The sequence below is a fragment of the Sebastes umbrosus genome, chromosome 15 (genome assembly GCF_015220745.1).
Source record: "Sebastes umbrosus isolate fSebUmb1 chromosome 15, fSebUmb1.pri, whole genome shotgun sequence".
Lineage (NCBI taxonomy): Eukaryota > Metazoa > Chordata > Actinopteri > Perciformes > Sebastidae > Sebastes > Sebastes umbrosus.
Window position 1 is genome coordinate 9,937,267 of NC_051283.1, and position 21,588 is coordinate 9,958,854.

The following is a 21,588-nucleotide window of genomic DNA, read 5'->3' on the forward strand; positions in this document are numbered from 1 at the left end:
CTGTCAAATCCCCCAAATAATTACCCAGTTCCAGAGGGGTCTCTCCTTCTTTCACTGCATAGACCAGACTGTCTGTATCGGTATAAAGAACGTTGTGCTGCAACTTTTCTAAATAACTGTACAACTTTAGACGCGCGTAGGCAGTGGTAAATGCGGCTATAAAGATGTTATTTGACCTACCGGGGGGTATGACGCAACGATCGTTATAGCTCCGTTGAATCAGAGCTATATAACCCTCTCTTTTTACCGGTAAGAAGGAAACGTGTCTGAGATCGTATTGACCTGAAAAGGCAATGTTGAAAAACTGATTTGGGGTCCTGACGAGGCTGGTTTGGATCAGATTGGTTCTCTGCGCAAACTTACCCCAGAAGCTGTTAAGACACAGCTTAGACACCTGCCTCTTGGCAGGGTTTACCTCAATTTTTGCCGGGTCTAATCGGATGCCCTGATGCTTCTCGTACTCGTCAATGTAGGTTTTCCTACATTTTCCTTCGGGGTAACCTGAAGCTTCCTGCTTACCTTTTAGAAAGGTGTGTATGTAGTCGTCAAACACGCTGCTGCTACGTTGTTCAAAGTGCCACACCTCTGTGATTTTTCCCACCTTGTAGCCCAGCTCTAAGGCTTTGTTTAACTCGACAGTCACCCAGACCCCCGTCAGAGCTCTGGCCTCCTCATTATGAGTGCAAGAACCGCTCTGATGATTGATTTCAGCGCAGGTGCGGCAGAGGGTAAACACTAATTTACCTTGAGACGTTTTATACGGTAAAACGGGAAAAAACAACCCTCGCGGGGGGTGGACAACGGCTCTGATCAGCCCAAAGTACTGACAGGGATCACCAAAATCCTCGTGGATGATGATGGGGTGGTGTAGAGGATAAGAGCAGTTGACATTGACGTACGGATACAGGGAGGTGACGTCTACATAATGCACACTTTCTTCGGGAGGAGTACTATAACGTAACCTCAAGGCCGAAGTCCGACCTCCGTAAAGGGCCGAGCGAGGGTAGAGAGGTTCGGGAGAAACGTAGCTCTTTAGGAACTTTTTTACCTCCTCATTTGATTTTTTCATCTCCGTCCATTCATGCTCCGTCATCACTATGGTACAAACGCCATGAACGTTCCTCAACTCCTGCAATCTCGCCTCACTAGAAGCGTGCAGATCCCCGTAAGGAGCGTTTGTCAGAGGACAAATTTCATCAGACCGGAAGCATGAGGGGCAGCCGTGAAAAAAACACCCCTGGAACTCCCAGACCCATTTCTCATTATCTCTCACAGCGTAGCCGTCTACATAGTACCGATCGATTTGCATTTCCCCCCTGTTTAGAGCATGCTGGATACATATTTTTTCAGAATAGGCTACCCACTCCAGCCATTGGATGGACACGCTGGAGTATGCTTTGGATTGACGTCTGTAGTCGTCGGGGGAAGGTATGGCCAGAGTTTTTTCAGGCAAGAAATTGGTGAGAAACACTTTCATGCACGCAGAGGCTATGGTCATGCAGCTTAAAGGGTCCACACGCGTTTCTTCGATAAACTGGTCTCTGAATTTCATACAGCCCACCCGGAGAATATCAACGTCGTTTTGACAGTAGTACAGAGCCTCCTTCTCAAAGTTAAAGACACCTTGAGAGACCTCTCTGTACCAACCGTAAAACCCTTCCTGCTCAGCGGACAACATGCGTTCTACGCCGTAATCGGAGGGAGGCGGGTAAGGACCTACATAGTTTAACCGTTCCTGTGAGCTGAATTTGTGAGGGAAATGACCCTTGGATTTATCCTCAAAACCTAAAGCCTTAGGTATACCGCTGAGACGCATGGTGAGGAAAGACAGAGAGTCGATGAACCTCAACTGGAAATCGGATTCTGTGAAGCTGATAATTTTACTACCTTGCATGATGATAGAGGGCGTCATACCCTCTCCCACCAGGTAACTAAGGACCAAGTAGCTGTCAAATCCTTTAGCATTGTGCGCTATAAAGGTAGCCTCCCTATGTTTGCTCTTCCTGAAATTTTGGACAAACTTTTCAACACAATTTAGACCGTAAGCGTTCCACTCTTCACCATGGAGCGATTTTGTACATACCAGATAGGGTACGTGTACACCCTCCGGGTTGACGAATGTTTCAAAATCGTAAAAGAATATAGCGTCGGTGTATTCATCTTCCTTCGGAAGAGGTCGCATGTAACACTGATGCTGATCGGAGGGAATTTCAGAGTCGCTGAGATTCCCCCCACAGATTCTACATCTTTCAGCTGTGCACTTGTGTTTCTCCTGGCGTGAGACGAGATGTTTACAGCCGAGGCATTTGTACATTTGCTGGCAGATACTGAGATTCGAATGAGAGAGGGGTCTAGGCTGTCTGTGTTTCGAGTAACACGCTTGTGTACGGCAAGTCCTGTTACAGGTTGAGCAGAATACACTTTCAGCATAATGAGTAGCGCAGTCAGGATCGAGGCAGAGATTACAATGATTAGGACAGAAGTGTTTCTCGTGGGACTTGTAACCCCTGTGACAGTAATTGCAGACATATTTGACTCCTAAAAGAGCCTTAAGATTTTTTATGCCGTAGTAGTGGTTTTCAAACAAGAAAAGATACAGCGGATGAGGTGACTTGGGAAACTCTGTTTCAAAAGGTAAAAGAGTTCGGTCCTCAGACCGTCGGCAATACACCACAATTTTACGATTCAGTATCTGTTCAAATCTGCCTATGTCACTCAGGGTGACTTCCGTCTGATCATTCAGGCCTGCCAAACGTTGCAACTCTCTGCCGCGTTCCCGGGCTTGACTATCGCTGAAATTGGGATTGGTGAGATGAGCCAAGCCTATGGCAAAGCAGAGACGGTCATTTTCATTGTTTACTATGTACAGATGGGCTCGTTTCAGGTTTATGATTTCGTTATCTAACAGTTGATGCTGCTTTCGTCTACCACCGCCTCGAGGGTTTCGTAACACTTGAACGATTAATTCTAGCTGGGAGCCTTCATTGATTTGACCGTTAGATTGTATTAACCTGGCTAACAAACCTTCGAAAGCCGACACTAGGTTGTCGTCCTGCTCATCGTATTTAATGATGATGTGATCTCGCACATTTTCACCTATTATCTCGAGCTGTATGAGGTCGTTACGTCTAACCTCGGGTCTGACTCTCTCGGCTAGATCTGTAAGGTTTTGCACAACGTCTAAATAAAATTGAGCAAGATCGGGTACAGCTCCGAGGGTAGGAACGTTAAAGACGCGTCTTATTTCCAGATTGTTAAAAGGCTCGCGCGGCGTTACGGTTTCGTTCTGATTTTGAGGAACTGACTGGACAGGATCATGAGGAAATTCGTTCTGATTTTGAAGATTTTGACAAACGTGATGGAGAGCTTCTTCTATCGGTTGGAGTAGGTCAGGGTTAGGGTTATGCTCCACCGGAATTATACCATGATGGTCAGAGTTTCTATTTAATTCTTCTTCTTCTTCTATAGCTTCATGCAATGCCCATGGAATTATACCCCTTTGATCAGAGTCTCGATTTAATTCTTCTATAGCTTCATACAATGCATCCGGAATACTGGGGAGGTCAGACATGTTTTTATTTTTTATCCCACCTTCAAAAAAAAATGTCACACCTTACATGTTTTGAGCTACGGAACTAATTCCCTGGATACCTGCATTATACATATCAACGATTCCTCGAAGGTATAGCTGCTTGTCACTGAAGGTGTGGGGGGCTCGGGTCGTCCTCCTTTGCTGTTGACGGGTCATCGAAAGCCTCCGATAACGTCTTCGTACTGCTTCTGTTGTAAAACAGATTAATATAAATTAAATATATAAATATAGCCTATAAATAATAATAACAAAAAAATACATCTCATGAAAATCACCTCCGGCTCTCCTAACACGTATTGCAGGTTCAGCTTCAGGCTCTGGTGCAGGTGCAGGTGTAGGTTCAGGTGCAGGTACAGCTTCAGGCTCTGGTGCAGGTGCAGGTGCAGGTTCTGGTGCAGGCTCAGGTACAGGTTCAGTCACTGCAACTTCCTCTGCTAAAAAAAAAAAAAAAAAAAATCAGAAGAAACAATTAAATAAATATTAATATAGCCTATAAATAAGGTCTATAGATAGGGTAGATAACACCTCATAAAAGCATAAAATCATAAAATACAAACGTATATAGCACTCCAGACCAAAAGGGGCGCAGTATTATCATAAAATCACAAAATACAAACGTATATACCACTCCAGCCCATAAGGGGCGCAGGATTTCGAAAATGAGCCGATAGGATTACGTCATATCCGGAGGAGGGGACATATCCACTCATTCAAACATCCGGCGGGAGGATGAAGTAGTCGCTTGCCGCTAAACAGCGTATATGTGTGAAATAAACATGCAATTTCCTTTTATTTTTATTATTTACCTTCACGTTCCTCCGTTGACGGTTCGGGATTTCTTATACTGTTTTCACCGGATGGAACGTCAGGATGGAACGTAGGATTGCCTCCCTATTCACTGGCGTGGAATGTGATATTTCCTTGTTCTCCACGTCTTTCACGGACAACGTTAGCCTTTATTGGGACCCGCTGTGCTGTAGATACCTCTTCATCCGTATCAGATATACAGCAGACATCTTCAGATATATCGCTGAGACTTCCCCAATACACATTTGGCTCTGAGGTCTTTTTCTCGCAATGGTCGAGTGAATCTGTAAGTAAATAATGCATTTACAGTTGTTTTAAAAAACGTTATGCTTTGCAAATGTACTGATTGACATAAAACATGCTTTAAAATAAACAATCATTTTAAAACATACCGAAGTCCCTTTGTGTAAAATTTATGTCTGTGAATTCCAGGGGAGTAACTTTTTTAGAGAGAGAGATTTAATATTAAAAGTTAAATAATTAATTATAAAAGTTAAATAATTCTTAAATCTTAATTACTTACCAGGAAACAGAGGGATTGGAGTTTTTCTAGGAAACAGAGAGGTCAGAGTCTCTTCATGACCCATGCCAGAGGTTTGCTGTTTGTGCTGCATTTTCTTCGTGTCGGTTTATATTGTATGAAGAGGCTCGCTGGTGTGACAGAGTATTTCAAGACAAACAACTAGACTTTTTTTTTTTTTGAATAGGACACCCCTGTCATCTGTTAAAGACATTATCCGCAGTTCTGTCATTTAAAGAACTAAACAACTGCCCCTTAGTTAGTGCTAAAAGTAGCCCCTTAGTTAGTGCTAAAAGTACCAAAGGTCAATGTTTTTCTCCCATCACATGGTCCCAGCTCATTGGTTTCTCAAAGAAAAGAGTTCACACCCCAGTCATCTGTTAAAAAGACATTATCCGCTGTCTTGTCATTTAAAGAACTAAACAACTGCCCCTTAGTTCATTTTAAAGAGGCAACAAAAGTTACAATGTTTTTCTCCCATCACATGGTCCCAGCTCATTGGTTTCTCAAAAAAAAAGAGTTCACACCCCAGTCATCTGTTAAAGACATTATCCGCAGTTCTGTCATTTAAAGAACAAAGCAACACCACTGCAGACCTATACAGCTGTCCCCTTAATTTAATTTTAAAGGGGCAAAAAGTTAAAGGCAATATATATATATATATATATATATATATATATATATATATATTCATCGGATTAAAAAAGTGCACACTCCTCCTCTCATTTTTTTTTACCCCGCCTCCGGCGGATTTAAAAAAATTCCCACGGAGGCGGGGGGAAATACGCCTACCATGACGTAGCGTGGGAAAAAAGGGGGGTGGGCGTGGTTTCCGGTATGAGGGGGGATACCGGAAGCCAATTCGTTCCGGAAATTCCACACATTCCTGATTAGTCACACCTGTCAAAATGAGTTTGACATGAAGTGGGCCCCTATTCTCTCTCATGTCCCTCCATCAGCAGTACCCACCTGGCCCACATCCCAACCCCCCTCCTTATCCTCCTCCTACCCCTAGTCCGGTACCAACCCCACAGGACAGTGATTATACAAACGAAGTTATGGCACCATTGTTTCAAGTGTTAGGTGGTACTTTGGAACTAGAAGAGGAAATAGAAAAAGAACGAGGAGCAGGTTCAGCCTCAGAGGCGGGTAGAATGTCTGATGTAGCCAGAGAAATAGACAGGCTAAGGGAAGAACTGAGAGATCAGGCTGAACAAGACAGGTTAGGACAAGCCATGTTACCACCAGACTTGCGTAATGGAGGCGTAAGAGGGAGAGCTCAATCTACCCCTAAACCCCACACAGAGAGTCCAGACATAAGGGATTGGATGCAGAGAACTGAGAGAGACACAGAGAGATCCAGTGCAGAGTATCATGATGTCCACACTAGTGGAGAGGTAGATGAGGACGCTGATGACGAGGCTAGTAGAGCAGTAGAGGAGGGTGATGATGATGAAGACGAAAACATTCCTATCACTATAGAGGGAACCATGAGAACGCACTCCAAAAGAGGGATACATAGGAGACGGGAGGGTGGGGACAAAGAGGCGAGACCATATACACCCCCCAAAACTAGGTCACATAAAGTTTATGGAAAGTACGAAGACAAAGGTGACAAACAGAGGAGTCAGTGTGTTGGCATGTTTCCCATTGTGGCCAAAAGCAACGGCAGAGACGAGTATCAGCCGTTCACCTTAGGTGACATTCAAGCACTGAGTGAGCTCCTCCCAGGAATTCAAGAGGGAGGCGGAGTGTGGCTCACGAGCCTGTATAACAAGACCCGAGGGAAGACTTTAGCTATGGGCGATCTCAGGGCTATTTTGGGTTTCTCGGTTTCGGACTGGGCACTGAAAGAATTAGAAGCAGCGGCCGGAACAGTCCAGGTGTTAGATAGGAGCCCCCTTAACCCCTACGCTACCTCCTACGGTAATGCTATTAGACAAAAGTATCCCATACCAGCGGGTAAGCTCCACAGCTTGGTGTTTAAGATTAAGAACGGGGAGAGTGGACGCACGTTCATAGAAAGAGCAAAGACAGAGTGGGCGGGGGCTACGGGGGTGAACCCAGATAAAGAATCACAGCAGCCTCTGTTCAGAATAGCTCTGTTAAAACATGCTCCGGAAGGAGTTAAGAGAAAGATGCAAGAGAATCCAGATATGGCAGGGGCAAAATCATCAGGATGCAGAAACCAAGGAGGAGGAAGAGGAAAATGAGTCATTAAAAGAGATGGTAGCTCAGTTGACTAAATTACAGTTGGCAGATGCACGGACTCGTGCGACAGATAAGAAAAAGGGAGGGAAAGAAAAAGATACCCAGATGGCTCAAATTGTAACACCAGCTCCAGCCCCGCCACAGAATCCTTATCCACTGCAGGGCCCGCCACAGGCTATGTATCAACCCCAGTATCATGTTCCTTACCAAGCTGCCCCATATCAGCAGCCCCCTTATCATGAAGGCCGGAATAGAGGCAGAGGGAGAGGAGGAGGCAGGGGGAGGGGGTATGCCCAACCAAGAGGAGGCAGTTGTTACATCTGCGAAAGCCCGGATCACTGGGCACGTGACTGTCCTCAGAAACAACAACAGCAGATGAGAGGGCCTCCACAGCAGTCATATCAGCCAACAATACAGACTCCACCAAACCAACAGCTAGCTCCAATGCAGGCATACAGCGGGTACTCTGCGCAGGGACCTCCACCTGGTCCATATACACCAGGAATGTTCCCATAGGGGTGCCCGACGGAGATGGAGGGGCAGGGGCTGGCAGAGCCCTGTTTCCAGTTGACAGTGAACGGAAAACGAAGATGGTTCATGGTGGATACGGGAGCACGTTACTCCACCTTAGCTGAACCTATGTGTTCCCTTTCCTCTCACTATGTTTCCGTTTTGGGATTTTCCGGCACTGAACAAAGACTGCCTTTTACTGTTCCCCTTCCTGTCCGGCTTGGGAGACAGGTGATGGAGCACCCCTTTTTGTATGCACCTGATTGTCCACGTGATCTCCTGGGAAGAGATGTTTTGGCAGCACTGGGGGCTTCTGTACATTGTTCACCAGAAACTGTGATAGTGAGTTTCCCCGGAGGAGAAGAAATGGTGTGCTCCTCGCCCTCCAGTGCTGATCGCATGTGCATGTTGAGTCCTGATACCTCACCTGATGCCCCACCACCCTGTGCAGACGTATATTGGACCCTGCTAGCCGACAGAAACCCTCTGATTGACTTTTACAACATGTGGCAACCATGGATTAGGGCTCTACACCCTTACCTCCCTGTTCCCGATCCTCCCCACTGCACTCTGAATTATGACAGAAATAATGATCTTACGTATCAAGATGAGTTCCAACAGAACCTGTTAGATACAACTTGGGGGATAGGAGTAAGAGATGTTTATATAGCACCAGCAGGAGTAGCAGCCACAGTAAAACTAACCCCAGCACAAGAACAATGGTATCGCATGTCAGAAGAAGCTGTTCCCCATGTGTCCCTAGCCATAGCTCCAAAACATCAGGCAGCAGAACTTACGGCTGTAGTTTGTGCTCTGCGGTTAGCGGAAGGGAAGGCAGTGAATATTTTCACAGACTCTGCGTATGTGTGCAATGCAATTCACAGAGATATGTCTGGCTGGGTGCAAGCGGGTTTTAAGACTAGTTAGAATAAACCTATGGCTCATGAGGAGTTAATGAAAGAGTTGTTGGAAGCGATCCAGTTACCACAGAGGGTAGCTGTGATCAAAGTGAAAGGACACAGTCAGGGCACTGACTTAGAGAGTATAGGAAACGAAGCAGCGGATGCAGCCGCTAAAAAGGCGGCAGGGTATTTACCTACTATGATGGTCATGACCACAGCAGATCTCGGTTCTGAGATAACTGATTTCTCCATCATACAAGCTCAAGAATCTGCCACAGCAGCAGAACGAACCATCTGGGAAGATAAGGGAGCTATAGAACAGTTTGATGGTATATGGTATAACGGAGATCAAATAGTTATGCCCCCCTGTTGGATGTCCTCAATATTGACTCAGACTCATGGACTTGACCATAAAAGCCACAAACAGATGTTACGAGATCTCCGCCACTGGTGGATTCCCCGGAAACATGCTACTATAACTGACTTCTTGACTAAGTGTGACGTATGTAGTACATGTAACATCAGACCTACCATCACTCCTAGGGCAGGAAAACATCCTTCTCCCACTGCCCCGGGACAGGAAATCTTTATTGATTTCACAGATATGGGAGTAAGGGCTGGGGGGAAAAGATTCCTCCTAGTAATTGTGGACGCATTTTCACGTTGGGTTGAGGCCTACCCTACGGGAAAAGAGGACGCAAAATCAGTCATTAAATGTCTGGTGAATGAGTACATTCCGAAACATGGGTTTCCTAAATTGATCAGGTCAGATAATGGTTCACATTTCAAAAATAAAGACCTGCAATCTGTTGAAAAGGCTCTGGGACTACAACACAAATTTGGCACTGTGTATCATCCACAATAACAGGACTCACACCATTTGAGCTTACGTGTGGCCGACCTTTCCCAGGGCCGTCCCAAAACCCCTCTCCCCTTCCTGACCTCGGTTACAGACCATACTATTTGAAGGTTAATGCTCTTGTGTCAGCTCTCTCCTATACAGGTGACAAACCTGTCACCCCTGTCACAGAGGACGTTCCAGGACCTGATCCTGGACCCCCGGAACACCTTTGGTTGAAGGTGTTAAAGAGGAAGTGGTCGGAGCCACGTTGGACAGGCCCACACAAGGTTCTGGCCAGAACTGCAACAGCTGTGCAGCTTGAAGGAAAAGGACTCAACTGGTGGCACCTAACACAGTGCTCCAGCAGCAGGACAGGACCTGAAGCAGAGGAGGCAGCCCCACAAGGAGCCCAGGCTACGTGAAAAGAGGGTCACGTATAATTTTTTATTTTTCATATACTGTATAAACTGTGACTGTGATGAGATACACATAAGGGAAAGAAGGTTACAAGGTCTTGCCTGTATTTACAGTTAAATCAGGCTAACATGGTTGTTTAGGTGGACTCATCTAGGTGGTTTTTGAAAAACATTATATATCACATTGTATTAAAAATTGTTGCTTAGAATAAATGCTAAAATAGACAAAAATAGATAAAAATAGATAAAAAGAGAAACCAGGGGTGGGGAGAATCCACCAGAGAGAAATTTCACTTCCTTTCCCAAACCAGTATAAAATAGGACCACCCAGATAAAAGTTTTTCAGTTGCGCGCAGGAAAACAAACTAGAAGCATCATGCAGTGCGGCAAACTGCTAGTGGCGTTTGTTGTAGTATCTGTGTTTACCTCTCTTGTCCTCGTTCTTCTGTACAAACTTTCTTCATGTGATTTGTCATGTATTTTAAATGTTTTAGGGAATGTGAGAGAAAATACCATGACCCTTGTGTAGAATTTGTGTACTCAGATAAATCTGAATAACCTGGGAAAGCACAGACTGTACTAGTTTAGATACATTACTTATCATCCTCGCCTCTGCACTCTGCTAAAACTAGCTAATCACAAGTAACTCTTTTTAACAATAGACACCACAGCACTGAGACTGCTCTTGTTAAGGTCTTCAATGACATCCGATTGAACACAGACAGTGGTAGAACTACGGTTTTAGTTTTACTGGATCTCAGTGCTGCATTCGACACGGTTGACCATAATATATTACTAGACTGACTGGAAAACTGGGTGGGTATTTCTGGCATAGCACTCAGCTGGTTTAAATCCTACCTAAAAGACAGGGACTTCTTTGTGTCTATAGGTAATTGTAAATCTGAGCTGAACAAAATCACATGCGGAGTTCCCCAAGGCTCCATCTTGGGGCCTCTTTTGTTTAACATCTACATGCTCCCACTGGGTCAGATTTTTGAGAACAACAAAATAAATTACCATAACTATGCAGACGACACACAAATTTACATAACTCTATCACCAGGAGACTACAGTCCAATACAAGCACTGAGTGAGTGCATTGAACAAGTCAATAATTGGATGTGCCAGAATTTTCTTCAGCTGAACAAAGACAAAACTGAGGTCGTAGTTTTTGGAGCCAAAAAAGAAAGATTAAAGGTTAGTGCTCACCTATAATCTGTGATGTTAAAAAGCTCAGACCAAGCCAGAAACCTTGGTGTAGTCATGGACTCAGACCTGAGCTTTAACAGCCATATTAAGACAATTACAAAGACAGCCTTCTATCACCTGAAGAATATAAGAAGAATTAGAGGACTGATGTCTCAGCAGGATTTGGAAAAACTAGTCCATGCATTTATCTTCAGCCGACTTGACTACTGTAACGGCGTCTTTACTGGTCTTCCTAAAAAATCGATCAGACAGCTGCAGCTGATTCAGAATGCTGCTGCTAGAGTCCTCACTAAGACCAAGAAAGTGGATCACATCAGTCCAGTTCTGAAGTCTCTACACTGGCTGCCTGTCTCTCAGAGAATTGATTTCAAAATACTGCTGCTGGTTTACAAAGCACTAAATAGTTTAGGGCCAAAATACATTTCTGATCTTCTGCTGTGTTATGAACCATCCAGACCTCTCAGGTCATCTGGATCAGGTCTGCTTAGTGTCCCCAGAGTCAGAACTAAACATGCAGAAGCAGCATTCAGTTTTTATGCACCAAATATCTGGAACAAGCTCCCAGAAACCTGCAGGACCGCTCCAACTCTCACTTCTTTTAAAACAAAGCTTAAAACTTTAGTGTTTGCGGGTGTCTTTTATTCTGACACTGCACTATAACTTCTACTCTTTTGAGTTTTATGCAATTTTAGTTTCTATCCTAGCTTTTATTTTTAGCTTGTTTTTATTTTCTAATTTTTAATGTTTTAATGTTTTTATGTTTTTATAACTGTTTTAATTATTTCTTAATGTTCTTTTGCATTTTGTCGCAATGTTCTTGAATGTTTCTGTAAAGCACTTTGAATTGCCCTGTTGAAATGTGCTATACAAATAAAGCTGCCTTGCCTTGCCTTGCCTATCGACGCAAAAAAAATAGCTGGAAATCTCAAAATTGACCTGTGCATGAAAAACAATGTTTTTGCCTGTGGTGTCTCATCTTAAAGGAACAGTTAGCTTAACACAAAGACTGAAAACAGGGGGAAACAGCCGGCAGGCTATGCAATACTTGTTGTTTTTACACTTTGTTTTTGTATAAACTAAATAAACAAGATATATAATGCATAAATTAGTGAGCTGTGCTTGCTGCTGTCTGTATAGCTTCATATTTACTGTACAAACATGAGTGTGGTAGGGAGCAAATAAGCAGTAGTGCTTTATTTAGCGTGTATCTTGAATCTGTCTACAGACATATATAATGTCCATGTTCCAGTACGGGGCTGGCTTGCTGTCTAACATGATTACTATAAACACAGTGCGGTTTAGAACATTTTCTCTTTCTGTGTCAAGTGAAGCAAAACTACACACACAAACACTACGAGTATTGTGAGTCACAGCTGAGTCGGACTAGTCAAAGCAGCAAGGGATCTTTTTAAACGCTAATGTAAGGGTTCACCGAGGGCAAGGCAGAGAGGGAAAAGATAACTATTGACAACCTGTGATTCTGCTTACAGTGTGATTCTGTATAATCATGCGACCACACTGGAAAATTAGCATCTAGAAGCTGCTGTGTGTGCAAGGACCACAGGAGTTCTGTGCCATGATGTGATTACTGCTTTCTTCAATTTCTTGTCACCCCACGACGGTGGTGGAAAAAAGGATTCAAACTTTGAACCTATTAAGTACAAGTAGCAGCATGACATTGTAAAATACTTCACCCACAAAATGAGTTTGTAGATCAGTTATTCAACCGGTGTTACCTTGAATTCTTGAAGAAAACTTTTGTTTTTCTCGCATTTCTCCACGGCGAACGGAGAATCAAAAAAACGGAGAAAGGTTTCAATGAATTGAATAAATTGGTACCGCGTTAAAAAAACAAAAACCTATATAAAAACATATATTTACAAACTCTCATTCAACTCGTGGAGTATAATCTAAGGCTGCGTTCCTAATTGCATACTTTCTCTTTTTACTGTTACTACGCACTGCCGCTGTTGGAGTATTCCTTATTTCATGGGTTATTTGGGGATTTATACATTATCATTATATACTTATATATATATATATATAAATAAAAAAATATGAAGCATTTGAATACTGATTTGGAGGTCTATTACCATGGCAAAGTTTGAAGTTTTGAAGCTTCAAAGCATTCGTGTCAGCCCTATGGGACATACTACTTCATTATGACATTGTGCCTTGAACTTTGACCCTCTTGCTCATATATCCGCTGCGCAGTGGATTGTGGGTCAGAATAGTCATAGCATACTGCCATATGCGACTGGATGTAGTAGGACATCCTGGTATTTTTGGCATACATGCATGTGACATACTATGTATTGGGACTTACTAAATCTTTTTCTGGCACAGTAAATAGTATGGTAGTATGGGTATTGGAACACACGGCAAGTCTCATTTATCCAGTCGTATGCTCACTGCTTCCCAAACTCATGCATCTTCGCTAAAACCTTACTTATTTAAAGCACTTCCGCATAAAGACGCTCGCACAGGCGCGCTACTCGTCCGTGCGAGTCTGGAAAGAGTGCGAACTCTAAGTATTTTAAATAGTAAGGTTTTAGTGAAGATGCATGTGTTTGGGAGGTAGCGATCACACAACTGGATAAATGAGACTTCGATTATACTGCACGAGTTGTGTGAGAGTTTTTTTGCTGTTGTTAAACGAAGTCCCCCCCATTTAAATACTTTACTTACTTACTTCATTAAAACTTTATTCTGTTTTTGGATTCTTTGTTCACCATGGAGGCATGCAAGAAAAACTAAGTTTTCTTCAAGAATTCAAGGTAACAAGGGGTGAGTCATTTTGTGGGTGAAGTATTCCTTTAACAGTAATGTCCTGCATTCAAAATTAAAAATACATCACAGTATTTTTAATTGCATATTGTCAAGGTAACTCCAGTAACAAGTAACCAACTACAGCCATCATATACAGTAAATGGAACTAAGTGAAAGTATGATATTGTGGTGGAGTAAAAGTACAAAGTATATATAAATGCAGCACTTCAATAAATGTATTTTAATATTTTACACTTCTCATCAAGTTTTCCTCTTTGAACATTAGATGTGCTGTAATAGGAGTATAAGACTTGTTCTCTGCGGTGAGAGGAATAATTCGGCCCAGTGTTTTTCCCCGACTAAAGCCCTTACCTGTGGGAATCTTGTAACCAGTCTCTCCGGGCTTCCTCAGGTTCCTCAGGATGTGGTCAGAATGCATATTCACCAGCCAGCCGACCAACCACAGCACAGAACCTGGAGACGAAACCAACCAAAAGCTGCTTTAGCAAGACATTTTACTGACCAAAACGTCAGTCAGCCAAGTTGTGTTTATAAAGAAATACTTCAAAACATTTTAAGGAAACACTCTTATTTGCTTTCTTCCCCCCAGAGTGAGATGAGCAGATCAATAGCACTCTCATAATAATAAGCGGTATCCTCCTGGTTCCAATCTGTATGCTAAGCTCAGCTAATCGCCTCCCGGCTCCAGCTCCACACTTCATGCACGGACACGAGCCTCGTCTGAGCTCAGTTTTTCTCATCTAACCCTCAGAAAGAAAGCAAACAAGTGTGTTTACTAAATGTTGAACATTTCTATAAAAGGTTACAGACAGGTAAACACAGTACTCATCGGTATCTTTGCTGCTGTGACCTACAACGCTTAACATAAACTTCTTAACATGCCAAACTGCATGAATACAGCAGCCAGGTTTAAACTACATGGCTTTCAAAGTCGTCACATTGCTGTACTGTTCACACGACACGACTGTCTTGTTATCGGGAGTCTTGAAGTCGTTGTGGTTTTCACACTATGTGACTGACCGGCGACAGGAGGTCACACACTGCCAGATCTTTCACCGGAAGGAATCCCTGACGAGTAAGTCTGGTCTCCAAACTACAGTTTGTCACGAAAAACACACGCGAGAAATGACGGGTGTAGTCGTGCTTATTGATGTTGTCATGGGCACACAACGTGTTCACATAATAGCCCGTTTCCACGTCTTTACTAGGGATGCACGATAAATATCAGGGCCTAGGGCTGGGCAATATATCGATGTTATATCAATGTCGTGATATGACACTAGATATCGTCTTAGATTTTGGATATCATAATATGGCATAAGTGTTGTCTTTTCCTGGTTTTAAAGGGCTGCATTATAGTAAAGTGATGTCATTTTCAGAACTTAACAGACTATTACTATTATTTGCCTTTACCCACTCAGTCATTATATCCACATTACTGATGATTATTTATCAAAAATCTCATTGTGTAAATATTTGGTGAAAGCCAACCCTTCAATATCAATATCAAGCTATTTGGTAAAAAATATTGTGATATTTGATTATCTCCATATCACCAAGCCCTAATCAGGCCTAATAAATCGTCCGATAATAGGAAATTTATATCATTATGTATTATTCCAATAATGAAATTACAAACACAGCATTGAGGTGTCTGCTGTTAGATGCAGCATAGTTATATAGATGGTTTGTATTAGGAGAGTATATTGGAATGTTAGTTGTTGTTTGGGCCTTCCTGATTTAGAGCTGGGTCAGAGTTGAAGAGACAACTGGTCATGGTAAAGATATACCAAAAGCTAAGTCAGCAGGGTCCTGGGAGGCCCGGGTCAGAGTTGAAGAGACATATGGCGGCAAAAGAGAGGTGTTTCTATTTTTATTTGTCCCTCTCCTAAAACCATATGAGGAAACTAAGGGTTTGACCAGAACAAGCTCGGTATTTAAGGAGCTGTCTGTATACGTTCGGGAGAGTTCTCTCATTATTCGGCTGGAGGCTCTCCAAGTAACTTGTTACTTGTTTACGATACTGAACTTATTGTAATAAATTTGTTATACAACTAAGACAGTGTCGGCGGAGTTTCTCTTCAAACATCTTCAACTGCATCACCACAGAAGATACATCAGCATCTATACACGCCAATAAAGTAGGTGGTGATATAGCACCTTTAAAGTTGGTTTACGATCTGCTAATAAACACAGAGAAGAAGAAGAAGAAGAACACACGTAGCACGCAGACTAGAGAGCCAAACATGTCGTCGTCGGTGTAAATGTTTTTCACAGTTTCAGAGGAAGACAACACGATTGCAATTTGCAATGCAAGTTTTTTGATGTACTTTACTAGAAAAAAATAAATAAATGAACATTTGAAGCGTCAGAATTGTTCTTTGTTTTTTGTTGTGTTGATATCAGTTAGATTTGGTTAGGTCAGAGCTGTAGAATATGAAATCATCAATCTCTGCTCACTACATCTCAGCCTTTCTTACCCTCATGTGTGCATAATAACTGATACCTTAATGTAGTGGCTATCTTTAGTCTTCATACTTCTATCTTCGTCTTAATAGTGTTTTTCCTCATTTTTAAAAAATCTTAACTTTGACTATTAATAGGCTACATATTATTTTTCATCTGATCTAAACATTACTATTAGATACTTGCCGAAAATATGTCTGTGCCAAAATTCAAGACTTCTGACCAATCAGAACAAATGTTGTGTCATTTTTCCTTATCGGACTAAATATAGTATTGGGACACAAATGGGTTAAACAGGAAAAAAAAGTGTCACCAAGACAAGCTCTTGTGCAAAACAAAACTATTCCCCTTGTAGAAAGTGAGGTATAGCAGACACAGAACACCAACCTGCGATGAAGCACGGATGTGCAACCCAATGTGCAGGGTACTCAGCATAATGGCTCAGGTACCTGATCTGCATGTAGCCATTATAGATGCAGAAAACAATAGCCAGGGCAAATGAGACGAACGGTGTTGGTTTACCTCCTCGGATTAAAAACGGATAAATAAGGGACCTGCAGTGAACAAAAAAACATTTATTAAGTTATTTAAAATACTTGCTTTGATATAATAATATAGATGTGTTAGCTATCGCAGGTCCTTCCTTCCTGCAGCTGTCAGACTCCACAACCAGCACTGCTCCCAGTAGACCACTTACACACCAAAAAACTGACAATAACCTGATATTTTCAGGTGGAATTTCATTCATTCTCACTGTGCAATATCATTTTCCACTTGTGCAATTTTGTTAATAGTCTGTTTATTGTCAATACTGTATATACTGCTCCTATTTTTTATACTTCCTTCTATTTAAATGGTTCTTATTTTGTTACACTTTGTTAGCTGATGCATCTTGTTTTTTGCACTATCCCCTTCGCTGCTGTACACTGCAAATTTCTCCACTGTGGGACTAATAAAGGAATATCTTATCTTATCTTAGTACTGACAATATAAATATGAATGCACCTTTTTACATGCTGATGTCTTGTGTCCATTATTGAGTAACATAATTCAGATAGTCATCATTATACAGTGCCTTCAGAAAGTATTCAGACCCCTTCACTTTTTTCACATTTTGTTATGTTGCAGCCTTATGATAAAATCGAAAAAAATATTTTTTCCCTCATCAATCTACACTCAATACACCATAATGACAAAGCGGAAACAGAATTTTAGAAATTTTTGCAAATTTATTAAAGCATAAAACCTGAAATATCACATTGACTTCAGTATTCAGACACTTTACTCAGTACTGAGTTGAAGCACCTTTGGCAGCGATTACAGCATCGAGTCTTCTCGGGTATGACGCGACAAGCTTTGCACACCTGGATTTAGGGAGTTTCTGCCATTCTAGCCTTCCCCAGATCTGTGCCTCGACACAATCCTGTCTCTGAGCTCTTAAGGCAGTTCCTTCGACCCCACGGCTTGGTTTTTGCTCTGATATGCATTGTCAGCTGTGAGACCTTATACAGACAGGTCTGTGCCTTTCCAAATCATGTCCAATCAATTGAATTTACCACTGGTGAACTCCAGTCAAGGCGTAGAAACATCTCAAAGATGATCATGGGAAATGGGAGGCACCTGAGCTACATTTCACGTGTCATAGCAAAGAGTCTGAATACTTATGTCAATGTGATATTTCAGTTTTTATGCTTTAATAAATTTGCAAAAAATGTCTAAAATTCTGTTTCCACTTTGTCATTATGTTGTATTGAGTGTAGATTGATGAGGAAAAAAATAATTTTATCAATTTTATCATAAGTCTGCAACATAATTCATGGTCAATGCCTAACCTCAACCAACTGATCTTGACTGTGCATCTTACTCTGTTCCTCCATAATTCAGTAAAACGTGTTTCATCCAGTGTTATTGTGAGAGTTTCACAATTTGCATGTTACCTTCTAGACACAGCCCTATTTTTTATATTATTTTACACTAATCTGCACACACTAAACAATATTAAAACACACAGTGACTTATACTTTCAGTAGTCTATCAACCAAGTACTTTTACTGATTTTTTGTCAAATGTAAATGTTTAACTTCGGTATTCCTCTTGTAGAGTTTACACACTACTGCACACTCTCTTATCCTTGTACACACTGTTTGAGTTATTTTAATGTCAATATCTGCCAATAGAAAATATAAGAAATTCTTTCCTGTTCCTATGTAACTTATATCAATTTGATACTACTTACAATGAGTGCTGTGAATGCCAAACCAGATCTGTTTTTAACCCATTTGTGCACACAACTGACATTTTTAATTTCCTTTAGTGGAAATGTTCTCTGAGCTTGCCTTAGAAATAAGTTCAAACCGTTTGGCAGAAAAGTGAGTTTTTCTTATCATACTATATGTATTTTGGTACATGTAACTACTGTTTTTGGAATAGACTGCAAGGTCCAGTGTGCCCAAATACTAGATAAAGCATGATAAGAGAATGGTTGTATCTCAGAAACTACAAAGAGCAAAATCAAGTATTTGGTATCTATGATCTCATAACAAGTTGAATGTCAAAGATATGTACACATATTCAGTGTAAAAAATGTATATGGAAAACATTTAATAAACATAATGTTAGTGGTTTTCCTCATTTTTCAAAAATCTTAACTTTGACTATTAATAGGCTACATATTATTTAGATAAAAAATAAATAAAATAAAATTCTGTTTCCACTTTGTCATTATGGTGTATTGAGTGTAGATTGATGAGGAAAAAAAATAATTTTATCGATTTTATCATAAGGCTGCAACATAACAAAATGTGAAAAAAAAGTGAAGGGGTCTGAATACTTTCTGAAGGCACTTTATAATGATGAATATCTGAATTATGTAACTCAATAATGGACACAAAACATCAGTATGTAAAAAGGTGCATTACATTTATATTGTCAGTACTAAGATAAGATAAGATATTCCTTTATTAGTCCCGCAGTGGGGAAATTTGCAGTGTACAGCAGCAAAGGGGATAGTGCAAAAAACAAGATGCATCAGCTAACACAGTAAAAAAAGAGCTAAACAAAGTGTAACAAAATATGAACCATTTAAATAGAAGGAAGTATAAAAATAGGAGCAGTATATACAGTATTAACAATAAACAGACTATTAACAAAATTGCACAAGTGTAAAATTATATTGCACAGTGAGAATGAATGAAATTCCACCTGAAAATATCAGGTTATTGAGCACACACTGGGAACCACTTTACAGTATTAATGCTGGTGAACACTAATTGAACATTTCAGGTGTTAAAATCATAATTTAATTGATTGTTATGATGACCTACCTCTGGACATAGTGGCAGACGTACATGGCAATGAGCAGCTGGTTGGGCAGCAGGGAGGTTTTTGCAGAGGATGTCCAAACTAGCAGACACAAAGGCACCAGAAACGCAGGCAGCTCCTGAACGAACCAAGCCAGCCTGACATTCACTGGGAACCCGAACCTGCTGTCAGCATACCGGCCGTATGGGACGTTTTCAAAGAGCAGAGTAAGGAAAGTGCAGGCTGCCATGAAGAGCATCAAGTAAGCCATGCAGTCTAACATGTACAGCTCCTCTTCCTCCGAGGAGAAGAGTCTGGAGAGGAGAGCGTCCATGATGTTACACAACTAAAAATACAAACAACGAAGCTGTTAAATGAGACTAATATTAGCTGACAAGATGCTATATATCGCTAGATAACTGAAGTTTGCCGTGTGTTGTATTCAGTACTCGCATTCCTCTCCTGAACCAATCACAGCACTCAAACAGGTATGGCATCAGATCTTATCAGCCAATCAAAATGCTCCATTTTTGCATGGATGTTATGGAACGTCGCGTGACGTCTGATGCCACTGATGAATATTCATGAGCTAATTTGCATATTGGTGCCTTCATATGAAATTCGTGATTTACAAAAATGGAGAGTCATGTACACAACATGCTTGAATAGGCAAGCACCCAACTGGGAAATGCACATATTGTAATCAACTAGAAACTGTTGAACATGTACTGATACACTGCAGGAATTACAGTATCCAGAGGAATCATCTTTTACAGTCACTAAGGAAGGCAAAACATCAGGACTTTTCATTGTCAGGTCTATTGGGGAATACAGCAGATAACATATACTGTGAAATTATTCAGTTTTTAAGAGAAACTGATTTAGTTAAACGAATCTAAAGTTTTCCTCATAATTACTATTATTATTATTATTATTATTTTTTATTATTATTATTTTAATGTATTTATTTATTTTTTCTTTTCTATACATTTTTCTTTTATTCAATTTTTTTTTTTATTTATTTATTGTTTTGTTTCTGCACAATCTCCTGTTCCACACTCCAAGCAACAGCAATATTAACGTGTTTCTGTCACGTCTAGATGCCACAGAGGCTAACAATTTAGCAAGCTAGCAAGTGGGTAATATAATTCGGTATATGCAAAGACACAATGACAGAGGAAAAAGATTAGGTAGTTGGGAATATCAACAATTTCCTTTTTATTTTTCTAAAATTACAAAGCTATACAATATACAACTGCAGTTACAATGAAAAAAATAACTTCTATGGCCTCAACCATTTGTGACAACGTCAATAAACACGTCACAACTCGTGAAGTCGAAGCTTTCCATTTTTACGAGGTCCTGATTGCCACATTAGGGGGGGCGTTCACTGTCTCTTCTCGTGAATGCGGTAAATACGACTCCCTTTGAACGCACCATATAGGTTTGTACCTCTGTAAAAGAACATTTTTTTAATTTTTTTTTATTGAAGAATTAATTTACAAACATTAACGCATTGTAATCTAAACTCAATACTTCTAACACAATGAAAGGACAACATGCAAAGTCTCTCTTCAGAGCTTATGAAGAACTGAACATATATGATGATGACCCCTAGAGCTACTATGAAAGAGTGCAGTCTTAGTATTTATTTATTTATTTATTTAGGCATTTATTTTCTACCCCCTCTTTTATTTATTTTATTATATATATTTTTTTATAATTTAAGTTATCTTTCCTATCCAATTGTGCCTTGTATGTTAGAAGTATTGAGTTTAGATTACAATGCCTTAATGTTTGTAAATTAATTCTTCAATAAAAAAATAAATAAATAAATAAAGAAAATAAAGAAAGCATAAAAAATATACTAAATTAAAATATATATTAAATAGGATTTTTGAATGACTTTCTTTAGCAGTGCAATAATGTTGTATTAAAAAAAAATATAAAAATATATTGAAATCTTATTTCTGTGATAATATATATTCAATTCAATTCAATTCAATTCAATTTGCTATATTGAT

At 40.7% G+C, this 21,588-nt stretch overlaps 1 protein-coding gene and 2 long non-coding RNA genes across 3 annotated transcripts in view; 2 read left to right on the forward strand and 1 right to left on the reverse strand.

Moving 5' to 3' along the window:
* srd5a1 (steroid-5-alpha-reductase, alpha polypeptide 1 (3-oxo-5 alpha-steroid delta 4-dehydrogenase alpha 1)) overlaps positions 1-20,034 on the reverse strand; it is a 35,915-nt gene extending 15,881 nt beyond the window's left edge. The window contains exons 1-3 of the mRNA XM_037796071.1: positions 19,588-20,034; positions 16,652-16,818; positions 14,150-14,251 (exon numbers count right to left, since the gene is read on the reverse strand). Coding sequence (XP_037651999.1) covers positions 14,150-14,251; positions 16,652-16,818; positions 19,588-19,898 — 580 coding nt within the window. The 5' untranslated portion in view covers positions 19,899-20,034. The remainder of the gene's footprint in view (positions 1-14,149; positions 14,252-16,651; positions 16,819-19,587) is intronic.
* LOC119504002 lies at positions 13,106-18,846 on the forward strand. The gene is made up of 3 exons (XR_005210467.1): positions 13,106-13,117; positions 14,699-14,705; positions 18,292-18,846. It is a non-coding gene; the product is annotated as an uncharacterized LOC119504002 (long non-coding RNA).
* LOC119504007 lies at positions 15,478-15,856 on the forward strand. The gene is made up of 2 exons (XR_005210472.1): positions 15,478-15,515; positions 15,595-15,856. It is a non-coding gene; the product is annotated as an uncharacterized LOC119504007 (long non-coding RNA).
* Positions 20,035-21,588: the final 1,554 nt, after the last annotated feature.